The sequence below is a fragment of the Euprymna scolopes genome, chromosome 13 (assembly GCF_053919585.1).
Source record: "Euprymna scolopes isolate OS-2025 chromosome 13, ASM5391958v1, whole genome shotgun sequence".
NCBI lineage: Eukaryota > Metazoa > Mollusca > Cephalopoda > Sepiida > Sepiolidae > Euprymna > Euprymna scolopes.
In genome coordinates this window covers 16,074,613-16,094,420 of record NC_136494.1, presented here as the reverse complement: position 1 = coordinate 16,094,420, position 19,808 = coordinate 16,074,613, and the positions used below count along the sequence as shown (strand labels likewise).

Sequence of the window (19,808 nt, the reverse complement as noted above, 5' to 3'; positions counted from 1 at the left end):
GACATTAAAAAATGGAAATATTTTTAAAAAAATATATTGTACGTACTCGTCATGGGATAAAGTTTTCCTACAGAAAAAATCACGTAATTTCATCAAGTAGTTATTTTTTTATAGCGAAAAAAGAAAAAAAATCAACGCTACAAGCGAAATTAAACAGAAAGTTCAACTAGGGGAATTTCCCCCTTTTTTTTTTATAGCGAGGCCAAATTTCGCGAATTTGGCCTTTTCTTAAAGCAGTTTGGCCTTCAAAATTTCTATTTGGCCATTTTCTTCACCGATGAAATAAAAAAAGCAAATAAAAACAACGCAATAAAACTTTTAAAAATACGGCACACTTTTGTTGTTCTTGCTTGTTTTTTTTGGTAATTTTCCTTATTTTTTTATTTTTTCAAGATAATACTATTAAATGGACACTATTATGCCAAATTAGCCCCCCCCCCAAAAAAAAATGCACAAAAATTCGAGATTTAAGGTTTTGACGAGATAATTTAGCGAATTGTCCGGACTATTGCGAGATAACCATCCATTAGTTTTTCCTGAAATTTTGCCACAAATTGTATTTCATTACATAGATGTGCATAGTAACAACATTTTTTTGCCGAAAATTCCCGTTGCGTCTCCAGATTACATCGGTGAAGAAAAAGGCCAAACAGAAATTTTGAATGCCAAACTGCTTTAAAAAAAGACCAAATTCGCGAAATTTGGCCTTTTTATAAAAAAAAGGGAACTCCCCCTACTTGAACTTTCTGTTTGGTTAAGAATCAAGATGGCTGAATTATTAATTACTCGCTTATAAGACTATCATTACACACAAAAAAAATATAGATTTATTTTTGGGTATAGTTCCCCCGGGTTTTCCTTTCACTTGAGTAAATAATGGTCTTTTGTTATATATATGGCGTACTATTATCCTTATATATATGATGTTTATGTTTATAACAACATCTTAATACGGCGCTGCTGATCCATAGTCGTTTCGACTGACGGATGCCACACACATGTTTATATATATATATATATATATATATATATAAAGTGTCTGTGTGTGTCTGTGTGCATTTCCCTACGCTAAAACTCTGTCAATTTTAAGCCTAGAGATTCGAAATTTGATATACAGGGTACTGAGATTTGGGAAAATCGATGTGATAGGTTTTCGACAGAAATTTGGCGATTAAGTGGTCAATACTCAACGATTTGACCTTTGAGAACTCTACCAAACTCCTCCTACAATTTTGGGTCTAAACAGTAAACACGTGATATTTTAGATATAGATTCCTTGCACATGGATCTAACTTATTAACTTTACTTGATCCCTAAACAATAAATGTTAAGAGGTCATAATAGGGGTCAAAGTTTAAAAAAATAGACCGTTTTTTTTTTCTCAGCATTAACCTCAAAACACCTGGGCAACGCCGGGCACCGATTGCTAGTATATATATATATATATATATATATATATATATATATATATATATATTGTGAGAAATTACACAAATTGAATCGCGTCTCCTCATTGGTTGATTAGTTCAATACATTGTTTTAAAACAGCTATTATTATTTCTTGACTTAAAATTTTAATCTGCGTGAGTTGCGGGCCATTTAACTGAAAATCAATTCCGAAAAATAAAACGCTGTAGATACCGGACTCATTTTATTTTTCGTAATTATTTTCAGGGTTTTTAGCGCCCAAATCGCCGTGCTATCTTGAGACAATTTAACCTAATAAGTTCGATCTTTCGTTCTTAACGTAATATCGTCTTTTTCGTCAGCAAAAATTGTTGATTTTTAGTTATTTAGTTATTTAGTTATTTAGTTACAACCTCATTAGATGCATCCGAATTACTAATTGATCGTTGTATTAAAAGAACAGATTTTCATGCAAAGGATAATTACTAATCTTCATAGAAGATTCTTCAACCACCACTTCATCAGGAAGTCAACTACCAGGCTTAGCAGAGCCGCAAGATTGCGCAACATAATTTGCAAGAAAAGAACACGACCTGTAACTATACTATCAGGTGCACCTTTCAATTTTTTGTATTTTAATTTTCACTCTCTGCCAAAGTCCTAAGCTATGCGGGAACAAAATTATAACAATATATATATATATATATATATATATATATATATATATATATATATATATATATATATTAGTGTGTGTGTGTTAATTTAATTTTTGTTTTTATGGTTTTTAAAGAATGTAATCATATGTTTCCAAAATAGACTCGATTTCAATAAATATTTTTAAGTTAAATCAATTCTAGATTGAAGTATATCAACATTAACAATGCATAATGAATAAAAATGCACAAGACAAAATAACATTATAGATAGATCGGCAGACGGTACGTCTCGTAGGGAAAGATCGTCTCCCGGTCCTTTTATTTACTAAAGAAAAAGATTTCAAGACTGTCGCGCCCTCTAGTGGTAGTTCATTGAAGTGCAAGGGAGATAATCCGTAGTTCATTGAAATGCAAGGGAGATAATCCTGTCCAATATATTACATAGATATTATTTGTGTAGAAAAAGTAAAATATTTAATTACAATAATCTAAATGAAAAACGCACTTAAAATCTGTTTACTTTTAAAATTTAACCCAAACCTGAAGTAGCCGATTTAGTTCTTCTTCATGATTGTAGCATAATTCGAAAATTAAAATATTGAATTTCAAGAGAAACCAATCGTATCCTCTGAATTGTCATGTCGCAGTAATAAAAATATCCAAAAATTACGAAAAACGATAATCAAAAGTTTTCAGAAAAACAATTAGGGAAAATAAACTTTTGCTACGTTGGCCAAAGATTTTAAGTTTTCAGAAAAGATTTACCTCCCTTTGTTACAATTAGTACTCTTAGTTTCTATTTTTGTAAAACCTTATTTGCACTAATAGTTTTCGAAATCAATTTTCATTAATAATTAATTCTCTGTTAGTGTTTTTCGTAATTTTTGGATATGTTCATTACTGACATGACAATTCGGTAGATATCATTGCTTTCATTTGAAATTCAATATTTTAATTTTCGAATTTCGCTACAATAATTAAGAGCCGCCTATTTTCGCCTAACATCGTTTTCTGCTGTTTTTCGATTTGAAACAAATTCCGTTACACCGTATGAGAGTAAGCAGAAAAAGCAAGAGCAAAGATCAATAACATTTGTTTAAAATAATGTTAAACTTCTAAGCTATATTTCTTCAAATTTCTCAAAACGAAAAATAATCACTACAAATAAATAAGTATCATTTCTAAAGAATACCATACTTATATTTATGTTGACTTTTTTTTGCACTTTTTTAATTTGTAATTTACGGTATTGTTCGTATATTTCATATTTTTGTTTACTAATATATTCGTTCGTTTGTGATGCTTATAAATAGTCTATTTCTTTATCCGAGAGGGCGTATGCTCTGAACCAAAATGAAATCAGAAAACATACTTGAATTTCATATTCTGTGAGCGATGTTTCAAGCAGGGAGAATTGCCGTTTTCTAGGTCAGTATTCCATCTAGCATTTTTCACTGGCTAGTTTTTTTTTACCTTAAAATAATATTTTTTAAATTTTTTAACGTTTACATTAAGTGGCTTTATGTTTTTTCTGGACGATTTTCATTTAAAAAAAAAACAATTTCAGCCATAAATTACGCCCATTTCGTATTATAGACAACAAAACGAAAAAAAAAATGGTAAAAAGATAAGTATATATAGATAAATGTTATCAAATGCAAGAGAACTTAGTCTTCTACCTAGCTGGATATGTTTTCGTGTCTTCACTTATTTTAAAGCGTTTATTTAATTTGAAAAACAAGTAGTGCCGAGTTTTACGTTATAACAAGAAAAAATGGCGGACATGATAGGATCGTATAATCGCTCAGAAATAGAAAATTAAACAATAGTTGTGGAAACCTACCAAATATATGTCACGGTTACACTTATTTTCTACTTGTTTTTGATCATACAAAATATACGAATTTATTCTAATTTTGAAGACTTTTAGAATTTCGTGACGTCATGATAGTATAGCCATTTTAAACTATTATTTTTTGGATTCTTTCCAGACAGGCCACGGATTCTTACAAGAGGGGCCATGTGAAGGTTGCAAACATCCTAAGTGAAAATGTTTCTTAGTGTGAGAAAAATTTTAAAACGACTTACATGCTATGAGAAGAGTTGGTGATCGGAGGAGGCTCAGTTTCGGATTTGATATTTTGGAAACCTAGTTACGTTCTTGACTCTAGTTTTATACCTCCTGCTGGAAGAAAGTGATTTGCATATGTGTCTTTTTTTTTTACACAGTGATCACCACTTATCAAGGCCCGGAAGCCACTCAGGGATAAGGGTTATTACAAGTACATTACGTTAGTATGGAGATTTGATGAAGTGTTTAATTAAGGGGGCGGTTCATTAGGAATTTGTTAACATTGGACTTGAAGACATCCAAGTTGTCGTCCGGAGGGAAGCAGGCAGACGGAACAGAGTTCCACAGGCGTGCAGTTCTAAGAAAGAAGCTTTGTTCATGGAATCCGCGTTTTGATTTAGGCACAGATATAGAGTGGGGGAAAATTTTTCACAGTGGATTCAGCTAGACGGGTGTTTTTCGTGAAAGATTGGCGAGGGGGGACCAGAGATTGTAGTTCAGACGAGCACCTGCCATGGAAATAACGATAAAACAAGGATAGGCTCGCAACGTCTCTTCTGTGGGAGAGAGGTTGCAGGGTAGAGAAAAGGGCATCCCCCACTCTTACTAGTGGTTATTTGGAAGCATCATTTCCTTTCATGAGGGCGGAATGTTCTGATGACGGTTATGCTTTTTAGGAACCTTCATACTTGTTACCTTCAATAGAGTTCAAGTGTACTTGTTTATACTATACTTTAGACTTGAGTTATCTGACTCCTGACAGATTTGGGGTCGCGATTTAGAAATATTTCGCAAACATTACACAAGACTAAATTTTGATCTACCTTCTAACTGTCATGTCGGAGAATTTTTTTTTTTTGTTTACATACACAAATTACAAGCTAGAACAATAAAATTATCGACCTTGACGAGACAGCATGATTCCATTTCCGCTTGATGAAAACTGGTTTTGTTTTTTGTTGCAAACCACCTACTAGTTGACCAGTTGTGTACAAATTCCAAGAGTGATAAGAGCCTTCTATCATGCCTGAAAGTGACACAATGTTCAACAAGCGAGATCGGAGATGCGCCGCTGTACAACTCATGCTCTATACTAATCCAAGTTATGACCACAGTAACATGTATCGCTGGATTGCCACAAATAACAGGGACGTGCCCAGCGTGATAAAAACGGGTATGGTCTTTGGTGTGGTTTCAAGTGAGGGCCACATCATGTCACCTCACATTTTCGAAGTCGGCTTGAAAGTCAATACCAAAGTGTACCTGAATGTGCTGAAAAGTGTAGTGCCCCCTGGTGTGGCAGCAGGACTCGGCGCCAGCCCACAAGTCTAAAGAGGCCCAAGCGTGGTTTCAGAAGGAGTGGTACGACTTTGAACCTTTCTTTCACTGGGTCACCTCTCCTCTCCTGATCTCGTGAGCTCTCACTGCATCAAAGCCAATGTATCGAGGCAGTAATTGAGGGTGAAGGCGGCTACACTCAATAGATGTTAGCGCTACTACATAATAAAGTTACTTAAATTGATTTTTTTCAATAAAAGTTTTAAAATAAAGCTGTAGTGTTTTCTTTAGGGCGACACTTTTATCGTTCCACCCTAGATATACAGAGTGGCGCAAAAGTAGGTGTACAGTTGCACTATTTATTTAAATATTTAACACTAGGACAGCAGGAAATTTTTATTTATCCCGATAAGCATATTAAAGTCGGTTAATTTCTCAAATGCTCAAAATGTCCTCCTTTAATATTGCAACATTCAAACACACAGTGCAGAACCTATTTCCATTTTCATCTATTTCTCTGAATGCTTTATGAATGTAATCTTTTAATTAATCTACTTTTTTGTTTGCTTCTCATATTTCTTCTTTAAACACTTAAAAAAAAAAAACGATTGGTGTCAGGTGAACGTGGTGGCCATTCGATACTCTCTCTTTACGAGTAATAGCCTTGTATATTGTAACTCATGTTGGGATGACCAATTAGAATTGGTCATCGAAAAAAATTAAAACTGTTAGATATTGAAATCTGAATCAAAATTCAAAATTTCTGATAAAAAATGGGCTAAGTTCAGTATTATAGTTCGTTTGTTCTCCTAAACGAAAAGAACATAAATAAACTGTTGTTCGCACACCTGTCGTATTATGTTTTGTCAGAACGACGAAGACAATCCAATCATCCTGACATGTTAACTAATACAGAGAACTATATATATATATATATATATATATATATATATCTATATATATATATGTATACATAATAGAACACTATACTCACTGCTATCATTCTTCATATATTCATGTTAATCTCTATCTATCCATTCTCTATTGCAATAAATTGTTTTTTTTTATTATACACACTTATATACAGTTGGTTTCAAGGCTTATATATCAAAGTAAAATTAACAGGATCGAAGAACACTAATCTCTCTCTACCCGTTCATTCTACTCTCTTTTGAAATAAACCTTTCTTCATTCTATCATCGTATTAGTTATTCCTTTCACTCATGTAATAACTTTGCATATTGCAACCCCAAACAATTAAGGCTTTAAGAAAAAGCAGTCTTAACTGTGAACTACTACAGAGAACTATATATATAATAGAACACTATAATCACTGCTATCATTCTCCATATATTAATGCTACTCTCTATCTATACATTCTCTATTGTAATAAACAGTTTTTATTGTATTATTATGTTATTATTTGAGTAATAACCTTGCTTATTGAAACTCATATTGGGATGGCCAATTGGAATGGGTAATTTGAAAAAATTAGAATTGTTAGATATTGAAATAGGTATCAGAATCCACAATTTAAGTTTTAAAAAGGCTGAAGTCCAGTATTATGGTTCGTTTGTGCTCCTAAACAAAAAGAAAAACATTAAGTGTTGTCCGCGCACCTGTCGTATTAAAGAACATAATAATGTAAAAAGAAAGAAAAATGGCTTGTACGGTGGAGTAGTGTTGAATATGGGAATTAAAAGAAGAAAACTATGTTGGCTTAGATCAGACAAACAATACAAGTCCCAGGTTTAAGATTTGATTTTGTTTTATTTTACGGCTCCTCAACTATTGTTGGGTCATTTAGAGCCAAGTTAAAAAGGATTAACGGTGGGTTAAGGATTATGCAAAAAAACCTAATGGATAGACTTCGCGAATTTCTGGAAGGTTTTTACAGAATCTTCATATTCTGATATTCTACTGACCATTTGATTCCATCTGGAACAACGAAAACCATTACAACTCCAAGACTCTTTGTCGTGAATTATCGCAATAGAGTCTGACAATCCAAAGGCATGCAGAGATGCAGTGCACAACGAGGGCATATGATCAAAGAGGTGACCCCGAACATCCAATATAAGAAGATAGAGTAATGAGGTAGTAGTTTCAGACATCCAAATTAGGAGGCCCTCCAGACTATCCTCCTTTCTCATCATATTTCTTAGCACTAGGACTTATACTTGAGTCTTTGGAGCATCCAATCAAGGAATCGACCCTGTGCATCAAATTTGAGGCGGAGGGAGTGTGCAACGATGCGATAGCCCCAGGCATTTAAATTTGGAGGCCATCCACATTATCCTCCTTTCTCGTAATATTTCTAAGTACTAGGACTTATACTTTAGTCATACAGTGAAAGAGTTGACCATGCGCATCCAATTTAAAGGGGGGGGGTACGAGGCAATAGCCTCAGGCATCCAAATTGGGAGGTCATCCAAAATATCCCCATTTCTCATCATGTTTCTTAGTACTAGGATCTATACTTGAGTCTTTGAGGCATACAATCAAGGAATTTACCCTACGAATCAAGGCAGTAGCCCCAGGTATCCAAATTGGAACATTATCCAAACTATCCCCTTTCTTGTAATATTTCTTATTACTAAGACTTATACTTTAGTCTTTTAGGCATACAGTGAAGGGTTTAACCCCGACCATCGATAGGTCATCACCGGACTTTTGCACGTCACTGAATGGGTCTAAAGATCAGTATTAATATTTGCACTGTACAATTACTTCGTTAAAATGTCAATTTGGTGAGTATTAATTTTTTTTTTGAGTTTATACTATTTTTCAGGTGTTATCTATATTGTTGGTGTGGAGTCTATACACTTTGTAATATATACACTAATAATATATAGGAAAATATCTTTTGACGTAGAGAATTTATTTAAAAATAAATTAATAAATAACTAGAGTAATCTACAAGGCTGTTCTGACCATGATGACGTCAGGATCGATAAACAACAATTATTTTTATACGATTATCTAAAAAGCGTATTTCTCTGAACACGTTATATATATATATAATTTTTTTTTTTTTTTTTTTTTTTTTTTTGCCGGATGAAACCCCTCCTTATGTCAGCAAAATGATTTTTTTTTTCAAAGTTTTAGACCGTCTGTTCGTGGATTTGTATAAAAGAGTATTACTGGGGATTTTCACAAAGTCCATACTTTTACGTCTGGTGTTGATTGACACCAGATCCCCCGCCCATCTCCTCTACCTTATCTTCACAATATTTTATTTCTGGTTATAGTCAGCTAATAAACTTCCTAATTTCCGGCACACCGTTACCGGAAGCTGTGACAAGGCAAATCCATTCCTTCGCTTTTTTTTCTCTCCCGCTTATAAATTAGTTATTATTTTGATTTCAATAATTTTCATACTGTCATAAATATATATTTATTATATAAATTCAAATAAAAAAAAACTTTTATTTTTAAAATTAAAAAAAAAAAAGTATTTTTATGATTTCATAAGCATATTATCCCTTTTTAGAAAAATTTCAAATAAAACGAAAACGTTTGATTTTTTTTTTACTTTTGTTATCAAAAGTGCAAATAAAGACTAATAGTTTTATTTCTATCTGAATAATTTGGGGGTTTGTATTACTGTACACACAGATTCGAAAAAGTTATCAAAAAACAAATATATAACAAATAAATGTTATCAAAGGCAAGATAAGTTACTTTTCTACCAAACTGGATATATTTTTTGTGTTTTTATTCAATGTAACATATTTATTCAGCTCGAAAAACATACAGTGTTTACCGATGTATTGGAAAATTCAAGATGGCGTCTGATTCTCTCTTTAACACGGTAAGTTTGGGAAAATGTGTTATAAATAAAAAACTATACAAAATACTATTAAAAACCCGCCGAATATATGTCAACCTATGTCACGGTAACATATATTGAGCGAGTTTTTAACAGTATTTTATATGGGTTTTTATTTATAACACATTTTCCCAAACTTACCGTGTTAAAGAGAGAATCAGACGCCATCTTGAATTTTTCAATACATCGGTAAACACTGTATGTTTTTCGAGCTGAATAAACATGTTACATTGAATAAAAACACGAAAATTATATCCAGTTTGGTAGAAAAGTAACTTATCTTGCCTTTGATAACATTTATTTGTTATATATTTGTTTTTTGACAACTTTTTCGAATCTATGTGTACAGTAATACAAACCCTAATTTGGTTCATTCTTGTTGTATACTTTTCAATAATATCCTTTTCTTATATTTTATTTCGTTTCATAATAGAAATACTGAAGAACAAGCAAAGTGAAGGAACTGATTTGCATTGTCACCGCTTCCAGTAGCTGACTATGACGTCATTTCTTTTGATGTTTCATCAAATTTATTCTGACGTGATGATGGTCGCAAGAGCTTTAGAGATTACAAAAACGTTTCTTCTTTTAAAAGTTTTTTTTGCATAATAATAATAATAATAATAATAATAATAACATATACGTATAATTATGCATATATTATACATGTTTGTAATGCATCTATTTGCATATGTGTATTTGAAAAGGAACATTATTTATTGGGAACTCATTTCAAGATGACACCGTTTATATTTAAAACAAATAAATGTCATTTTTCGAGACTTAAGAATTAATGAAATCAAAGTCTTTATGCGATCTGTATGCCAGCGTCTTCAATAAGGTGAGATGATATTGAATTTGTCAATAATAGATGTTATATTTTTATATTCTCAACATATGTTTTTCTATAGATTTATGTGATTACCTCACCAGAACATAAACCGTCGGTTTAGCGCGGCGTGTTGCTGACACCTCATATCATTAGTCTGTCATGGTAAACGTTACAAAGAAAGGCAAAACAAGATGGCCGCACGTCACCCTTCAGAAAGAAGACCGGAAACCTATTCCAAAAATATCTAAGTCCATTCTGGTACAACCGTGTCGGATAAATCTGGTGGTAAAAAGAAAAAGCCTGCACGGCCATTCCTCTCCCAGAAAAAAAAAAAAAACTAATATGGGGGTTATGGTAAAAGTAGGGCTGCCTTCCCATTTATCAGTTTATGATCCGGGCTTTTTGATGCTTGAAAATGCTTACCATATAGAGACTTACTGAAGCAAGGGAGGTAATTCTTCACATTTTTGAGGCGGTGTTATCTTTCTTGGATAATACGAATAGAGTCGTGATATGATATCCAAACATAATGCATGAAGCTGACTGTTTCTGTTATGGCTAACTAATAATCTAAATTTACACCCACCCACGTATGTGTATATATATATATATATATATATATATATATATATATATATATATATATATATATATATATATATATATATATATATAATGTTTAGTTAGTGGGAGATAATCTCAATAGGGTGCTCGATTATCAAGAAAAGTTTTAAAAAATTAAAATGTAATTTGAAACCGACGGTACCGATGTTTTTTTTTCTGATCTTCTGGAACACCCCTCACACCCTATACACACAAATATATATTCAATGACAAAACATTTCGGAGGAAGGTACTTTCTGGAGTCACCTTATGAGGTCATTAGTTATTTATAACTGACTGATCGAAACATTGTCATGTCTGTGTAGTGACCATGTAAAATGTTTGTTTGAATACAAATAAAAGTATTAATACAATATATAATGTTTTTTTAGCAATTGGACGCCCTGGCGTTTTACTTTATATATAACTTTATATATAACATCTTTTAAGACTTTGAAAATATTCTCGAAATATATTCCTTGTCATCAACCTATTTTTCCAATGTGTGAGGAACAAAACAATGAAGTACACATGGCACAAGGCTTGTTATAATAAGCTCTACACCCTTTGTGTAATCAGCAGTGTTTACTGAAGCGACCTCTGTGTTTTACCATGCTAACTTGTGAGCATCCATTAAAAAGCCCTGTCCAATTCATCCGCTGCAAATGTTTATTCAAAATATCTCGTTTTAAATGTAGAAAGAAAGATTATTTTAAGTGAGATGAGTCTTCAATAAATTATATTCCTTTATCGGTAAATGTAGTTTATATAATGTGTGTGTGTTTGCGTGTGTGTAAATTTAGACAGCATTCTTTGCTTCAGGCATGTTTTATTAAATGATATAGACAATTCCTGTTTACATATTGTGGTTCTGATCCTTTGCTATTTTCGTAATAGTTTTCTTGCTTAAAGCAAGAACTGGCTGATGTAGCTTCCACAGTTATTTTTGACCTTACACTTTCATACCGTCCGAATCCATTGCCAGGGATGATTAGCAGAACTGATTTTAGGATATTTATAGTAGATTGTGGATTTGCAAGTATTCGGGACCAACAATGACTACGGCAGCTACACCTGCCAGTTTTTAGTAAAAAAAAAACAACAAAAAATAATAATAATAAAATTAGAAAGCATAAAAACCAAAATATGTAAACACGAATTATATATATGTGTGTGTGTGTGTTTTTGTGTCTATGTCTGTATGAAGTACTGTAAATCGTTGAAACCAATTGTGTGTGTGCTTGTGAACCTTGCGGAGTATGCACCTGGAAAAGAATGAAAACTATTGGGAGAATACAAAAACCAAAAAATATTTTGAAAAAAAGGATAATTATTATACTTATATATATGTATATACAGTTGATATATAAGTATGCACTCACACACACGCATACATACATGCATGCTAACGTATTGTCCTATATATATTTCTTATATAAGAAAAATGCTCATATGTATTTCGAGGCATTACAATGATATTTTCTATTTTACTGCGTCCATATATTAGTCCATCATTGTATGGTGTGCTTTTAGTGATATACAAAGGCAAATTTTTGCGTGTGTATGTATATATATATATATATATATATATATATATATATATATATATATATATATATATTATTGTGTGGGGTGTATATATGAGCTTTTGTAACATCACTTTGCCTCTGAAATGTATATTTTTTTTATTTTTTGAATAACTGATTTTTTTTTTCCAAACTCATATTTCGAAAGCCCACACAAAAAGAGCAGTAGTAGTTTTGTATATATATATAATTTTTTTTTTTTTGTTAACTTTAACCTTCCTTTATAGACACTTAAACACGGGTTGCATACATGCATGCGTATCTCTTATGTTGAGTGATTTCCAATTGTCAGTGACATGTAGTGCGACACCTGTGGATTCAAAAAGAAAGAGTCAAGAATGTGGTTTTCATCTTCATCTTTTTTTTTTCAGCGATTTTTTCTTTCTTTTTTAAAAAATCTTTTTATTTAATTTTTTTTTTCTTTTATATGCTTGAGTCAAACTCATAAGTAGATAGAAAAAAGGTGGTTTTGTATATATGACGTATTTTTTCTTATCATGTATATATATATATATATATATATATAGCTTCCTCTTTTCTTACTACTGAAAAAATCACACAAAAAAGGGTTTTGGTATTTTGAGACTCTCCATCCAAAAAAAAAAAAAAAGAAGAGCGAGAATGATGCGGATCCATAAAGGTTTATGATGTGGCACAATATGATTGGTTCATTTTGTTACAAGTTGCTTCCGTCACTCTTTTCTTCGTTTCGTTTCATGCAATCACATTTTTTTATATAAAAAAGAAGAAAAAAGTCTTCGTTGTTGTACCCTTTCTTCTTTCGACTTCTTCCTCGCTTTTCTTTTTCAGACTTTCTTTTGGGGGGGAATTCTTTCCAAAAAAAAAAAAAATTTCGTTTGGAATTATCTCCAAAAAATAAATGTTCGTTTGGCTTATTAATTAATATAACGGCATCAATTGTCACTTTCGTTTTCCATCTTGGAGCCGGGAAATCTGTTCCAAAGAATGGAAAACGAATAGTTTTATGTGAGGATATTGCTTGGTTTTCAAACATTCCTGATCTGTATCGTTTCTTTTCGTCCATGGAAAATTAGAACTCCAAGCTGGAAATATTTTTTTTCCAGGTTTTACAATTTTATTGCCTTTTTGATGATTTAGTCACATCCGTATTCTTTGTTTTTGATTTTTTAGAATTTTATTTGATTGTTCTTTTGTTTTGGTGGTATCTGATTAGAGCTTAGTATATACTAATTGGTTAAAAACCAATGTGTTTTCATTTAATTGTACTGTAATTTATTAAATTTCATATTTTATTAATCACTTTAAACTAAACATAACCTAAACAGAAGATAATATATACATTTGTAGTCGTTAAAGTTATAGAATTATTTTTTAATTCAATATTTTAATCTGAAAAGCTAAAGATATAGAAACTGAAATTTATTTTACTAGAATTATATTTCATTACATGTCTTTTTTATTTTAAAAATCATAACATAACATACCTATTATATATACACACACACACAAACACACATATGTATTTATGCATATATATATATATATATAATATCTTATATAAGACTTGTAAGTCTTGCAGTTGACTTCTCCTCTCATCTATCTTTTTTAACTGAAAGAATACAGCAATACTTCTGAGTTGCCATTGCAAAACATTACGTCGCCATTTTGTTTTTATGCGTTTTTTTTTTGTTGCTATTATGTTATTATCTACTAAGTTTTATAGAAGGAAAACATTACTGATCTCAAATTATTGGAACTGTTTTCTTCTCAGAAACATAAAAGAAAGGAAATTATGATTCCTTCAAGAAAAGCTAAATTAGCGTTACATGTGATCAAATTTGATTTCTCAATTAAAAAAAAAAAAAGAATTGTTAGTAATGTTAGGATCTGAGCCCTCTCTTCTGACTTAAAGAAATCAAATCGACCCAGGCACTCTTTGTTTGTACGTAGTAATAGCTATCCAGCATTACAACGACCGTGTAATTTGAGGGGGAGTGTAGTGTCTTGGGAAGAAGATTGATTTGATAGGCTGCATATATATATATATATATATATATATATATATATATATATATATATATATATAGAAGAGGGGTTATTTTTGTTTGTCTTTTTTATATGATGGTTTGTTATATCTTTATATAATTGTTTAATACAACTTGTCGAGTTTTATACCAATGTGTTAGGTTTCTTAACAACCAAGGCCACAAAGCTGTTATCCTGACTATTGCAAAGTGTTGGCTCAAATTATATAACCTTGGCACTGTGCTGGTAGCTTTTCCATGTCTTTCGCGATCAATTCTCAATTCGTCTTCTCTAGAATCCGTTCTCATTTTCGATTGTGTTTTTTTTTTTTGTCTTTTTAATTTGAGAATCTATATTGCACTAAAAAAAATGTCTTCCGTCTTTCTTTCTAATCGATCCGTAACTGATATTTTTTCTTCTTCTTCAAATTATTTTTTTTAATGTTATTGTTGTTGCTTTTACCACACAGTAGATATCTTTAACCAGGTTTAATAGTTTGAAGGTCCTTCTTCGAGCGGCTTCCAAAGCTTCTGTAGGGCCGGATGTGAGCTTCGTTTGCACATTGGTCTTTCATTTGGGCTCCATTGGCCATCTACGCACGTGGCCCCGGTTGTACCGAGCAGTTCATATCCGCGATCACATTCATATGATAGGCGGTCGCCATGCCGTATAGTAACTATATAAGCCTTGAATTCAAATTTACCGATTTGTCCTTTCTTGTGTATTTTTCCATTTGAGATCGTCCCTGGGTTTGGACAGTAAACTGAAATTAGAAACAACAAAAAAATATTAAAAATTAAAAAAAACAAAACAAAAAAGAACAGCAACAATAAACAAAAACAAATCGTGCATAAAAATAAATAAATCTTTATATTTTCCTAAAACTAAAAGCCATTTTGGAATTCGCTTGGGTGCAAGGTCAGAATTTAACCTAATTAAAAACATAAAATGCAGAAAAATCATTATGATGTACGGAACGAAAATATATTACAAAAATTCCCTTAAATTGATCAAGTAGTTTTTTTTTTTAACTAAGAAAATAAAATTTTATGACAAAGCGAAATCGTGTTTTGATCCGCCATTTTTAATTAAGTGTTTATGTAAATTGATCATATACTTTTTTTTACATATAGAAAATGATTTTTTTACGATCTTTAGCGATTAATAGTGTATATGGCATAATCACAATGTCACAGGGGTTTCCGTTAGATCACTGAATTGAAGTGACGTTGAACCTGGTCGTACTAAAATTGGTGAATATTTGGTGATACTAGGGGCTATATGTACTCTGAAGTCTGGAGTGAAATGCTCAAGACATGGAATAATGCAATACCTTCACGACCCCGGGCAATTAAGGGACTAATCTCTCTTTCAGTATATCATAGCCAAGGCTTATTTTTAACTCTTATTTCTGAAGAGGTTGTTTAGGGGGGTAACAACTTTATTTACTAAATATGGCGGATCAAGACTGTTACACTATTTTTGGAGTATAATGGGGCATGATCCCGCATAGTCAGTAGATTCTATTTATAAACGATGCTGCTAGGAACTGACGAATCGAATTAATTCACGTTCTGCTACCAACCAATCAGAAACCAGAATTGCTCCATAAATATTAAACCTTTCTGTAGCAATTTCGCGTATTTTTTCTCCGTCTCAACACGGGAAGAATCTTTTGCTCTGTGGATTCAACCTAGAGAACTGTCTACTGCAAACTAGTCACTTCTCAGGACTTGTGTAGAACAACGAACCATCGGAAACTGTTCTGAAACTGAACATGGCTTACACTTCTAGAAAGACACAACGTTCTCGCTTCTTCATAAGATTTGATTTCCTTAGTTGAAAAAAAAATTACTTGAATTATTTACATAATTTTTGGAATATGACATCTTTGTTACGTGAGGTGTATGTATATCGTAAAGTTTTTTTTTCTGTATTTTTTGTTTTTAATTAGGTTGAATCCTGGAACTGCACTTTCGTTTATTTTGGAATTTATGTAACAGAATTACAAGAGTGCAAGCCAAGATTCAAACAAGGAAGTACGCTCTAATGGTTCAAAGTTTTATAATTATATAGATAAATCACAGAAAAGTATATTTTATTATATTATAGAAATATGTGGTTTATTCTAATAATTATTTTTTTTGGCATTTATAAATTAAATACAATTTCGTATATATGGCATAATCTAGAGGTCCTATTTTCAAAAACTCTACGTATTGAATAAAGCTGAATTTCAACAATAACGCGTCGAATGCTGTCTTCTAAGTGGTCTATTGTGTCTTGTTTATCAGCGTATACATTATACTTTACATATGCACAAAGAAAACCGTCTAATGGGGTTAAATCGCATAAACGAGGTGGTCAGTTGACAGGATGTTTCACGAACATATTCGTTCATCAAACGCTTCTCATTAAACTGATCGTAACATTTGCAATTTGGAAAAGCTGTTCGAGTGTCAGTTTCTTCATGATGAATTGCCAAACCGAGCTGAACTTCTGATATCTAAAAAAAAAAAATAGATTTATCAATTTAAAGTTGGCCGCCTGTGCGTTAGGATAAGTTGAATGTTTTGGAGTAAACATCTATTTACTGCTAGCAGGGAAATTCAACGTTGCCCGAGATTTAATGACAATCAACGAATGTTTCAATCTCCCATATTTTATTGTCGTCAAAATTGGTGAAATCGACTATTTTTTCAATCCAATCGATGATTTCCTGCTCTAGTTGGGAACCCATCGTGGTGCATTGGAAGGAACATTCACATGTATCCCCGTAATTACTTAATCCACAATACATGGTCGTTTACATTGCACTGTAGAGAACCTACTGTTGATTTTATAAAATTATTTTTATATAATCGCTTTAACTAAAGTATGAAAGCAAACGTCAAGTATCATGGTTCAAGTGTGTTCTAAACAGAAATATTGATTTTGAACGCGCGCTTGTCACATCAAAAAACGTACTTTTGATTTTATATGCTGGGCCTTTCTGCTTGTGCGGTAATAAGACTTCTCAAATGCGCTTGTGATGTTAGGCTATATAAGGCGTTAACTTTAATCAAAATCGCCTGTTCGTTTTTTAATCGTATTTTTTCGATCGAAGACACTCTGGTACAAAACTGATCAAAGAATACGGAAGTTGCATAAAGTACATTTTTGTGAAATTTCAAAAAGATCGGTCCAGTCGTTTAGGAGTCCATAGAGAATGAACTCGCATGACACTCAGACAAAGTTTCTTTAATATAATAGTATAGATTACGTATGATATCCGGAGAACACTTTTTTTTTTTAAACAAGTAGATATGCGGTAGATGCGAAATAGTAAATTCTGCATTCTGGAAAGTTACAGTGACTTTAAACGAAGTAATTGATTGAATTGTGAAAGTCGGTAGACATTTTCAATTGTATACTATAACAGGTGATCCAAAAACAGGAACAATTTAGATGCTCCTTGATGAGAATAGCATATGGATGGGAGAGTGTAGAAGAATGCAAATGAGGAGGAGCACTATGGATGTAAGGAATTGAAAATGAGAGAGAAAGAGAGGAGGTAAAGGGAAAGGAAGGTATCTGCCATTCTGCTTATTGAATTGAGAAGCTTAGCGTTTTTTTTGTTTTTTGTTTTTTCAAAAAATGGCGTTTTTCAAAATGGCGTCTTCAAAACTTAGAATCACACAAAGAGATAAAACATATCCAATTGCACAATGGCACCATCTGCTAATTATTCCGACTGAGTTGGCATAATTATTTCAACAACTTATTTTCAAAACGATTTCTTAATTACTAGGTAAAGAAGCAGCTGATATTCGAATAAAAGTGGAAAGAATAATTTTTATTTTATTCGTTCATATTCTTTCGAATGTCGAATGTAATGAAACGTATACATGCAATTAAAAAAAACTGTTTTGTTGTCACTTGATCTGCATAATTCATCCTTACTTCTGAAAACAATATTAACCGACGTGGTAAAAATTAAAAACAAAATCACTAGTCCAGCTGCATGTACGAAAATGTAATAAAGAAAAGGAAACTGACGTCAGACTATTGGATTCTTGTATTTCCTTATAAGAATACTAGCAGAGCTACCTGGTATTGCCCAGAGCAAAAGTATAAGATATTTTAATAAAATTTCGAGATTCACACTCCCATTTCTATTTATTTTCATCCTTGGCACTCATCTTTTTTTTTTTTTAACACAGGAATCACCATTTATCGAAGCCCGGAAGCAATTCGAGGATAAGGGTTAATGGGTATACATTAGTCCATGTGATTATAGCGTAGGAAACATAAGTAGTGGAATTTTTGTAAGTTGGATTACATAGGGGACAGTTCATCAAGAACTTGTTTACATTGGTCTTGAAGACAATCAGATTGTAGTCAGCTGAAAGCAGGCCAACAGGCGTGCAGTTCGAAGAAAAAAGCTCTGCTCATAGAATCTACATTTAGGTTTAGGCACAGATAAAGAGTGTGGGGAAACTATTGGTAGTGGTTTTGGCTAAACTAGTGTTTTTCATGAAAGTTTGGCAGGAGGTGCGACCATAGATTGAAGTTCAGACGAGCACTTGCCATGAAAATAACGATAAAGCAGAGACAAACTCGCAACATCTCTTCTGTAAGAAAGAGGTTGCAGAGAAGAGAAAAGGACATCCCCCACTAAGCTACAAAGTCTATTTTGAACTCTGTCAATGCAGGCTAAGGTTTTCTAGCATCTCGTGCCCAGATGTAGCAACAGTTCTCCATCCTTGGACGTACCTGGCTCTTATATAGGTAGATAATTGTATCAGCAGTGAGATATCTACCGGATCGATAGGAGGATCCCACCATTTTCCCAGCAACCTTGGCAACAGATTTGATGTACGTGTTTAATTTCAGATCAGGAGTAAAGGTCAAGCACAGGAGCTTGTCAAAACATCGAGCCTCCCCAAGATGAGAGGAATTCATTTCAGTTGATGCCAGATGGGGATCAGAGCGTTGATGATGTAAAGACAGAAGCTTGGTTTTAGATGCATTAAAAGTAATCAGCCACCTCTTTCCTCATTGTACCACATGCTCAAGATCAGAGGAGAAAGAATCAGAAAGAACATGGTCGTTTCCGGCCTTTGATGTACTGCCATAGATGGTAATGTCGTCAGCAAGTATATGTCATCTGCTAGTATATATATATATATATATATATATATATATATATATATATATATATATATATTAGCATTTCAGCCCGGCGTTGTCCGGGTGTTTGGAGGTCTGTGTTGAGCCAAAAAAAAAAAAATTAAAAAGTGGTAGTAGGAAGGCAGGCTCGAACCTATACTGCAAAGGAGGAAAAGAATGTGAAAAAAAACGTGATGTCTTTGCTGTTACGACCACCGTCAAATCGGAAGTGACGTAGGTTTAAATTAAGGCTAGACAATCAAAAAGAGGGGATGACTTTCGAAAATATCGGCGAAAAAAGCAACCCCCTCCCTGTAGAAAAGTACCCGGTTGAGGGTGGAGAAATTAATGTTTTTAGCCAATTTTTCGGTATTTGTCGTCT

At 32.6% G+C, this 19,808-nt stretch overlaps 2 protein-coding genes across 2 annotated transcripts in view; one reads left to right on the top strand and one right to left on the bottom strand.

Annotated features, from left to right (window-relative positions):
• Positions 1-4,107, top strand: part of LOC145291945 (uncharacterized) — a 1,383,621-nt gene extending 1,379,514 nt beyond the window's left edge. Inside the window, exon 9 of the mRNA XM_080137871.1 lies at positions 4,058-4,107. Within this exon, the coding sequence (XP_079993997.1) occupies positions 4,058-4,092 (35 nt within the window). The 3' untranslated portion in view covers positions 4,093-4,107. The remainder of the gene's footprint in view (positions 1-4,057) is intronic.
• A 7,885-nt stretch (positions 4,108-11,992) lies between these two features.
• Positions 11,993-19,808, bottom strand: part of LOC145291944 (protein lev-9-like) — a 1,240,163-nt gene continuing 1,232,347 nt past the window's right edge. Inside the window, exon 20 of the mRNA XM_080137869.1 lies at positions 11,993-15,038. Coding sequence (XP_079993995.1) covers positions 14,764-15,038 — 275 coding nt within the window. The 3' untranslated portion in view covers positions 11,993-14,763. The remainder of the gene's footprint in view (positions 15,039-19,808) is intronic.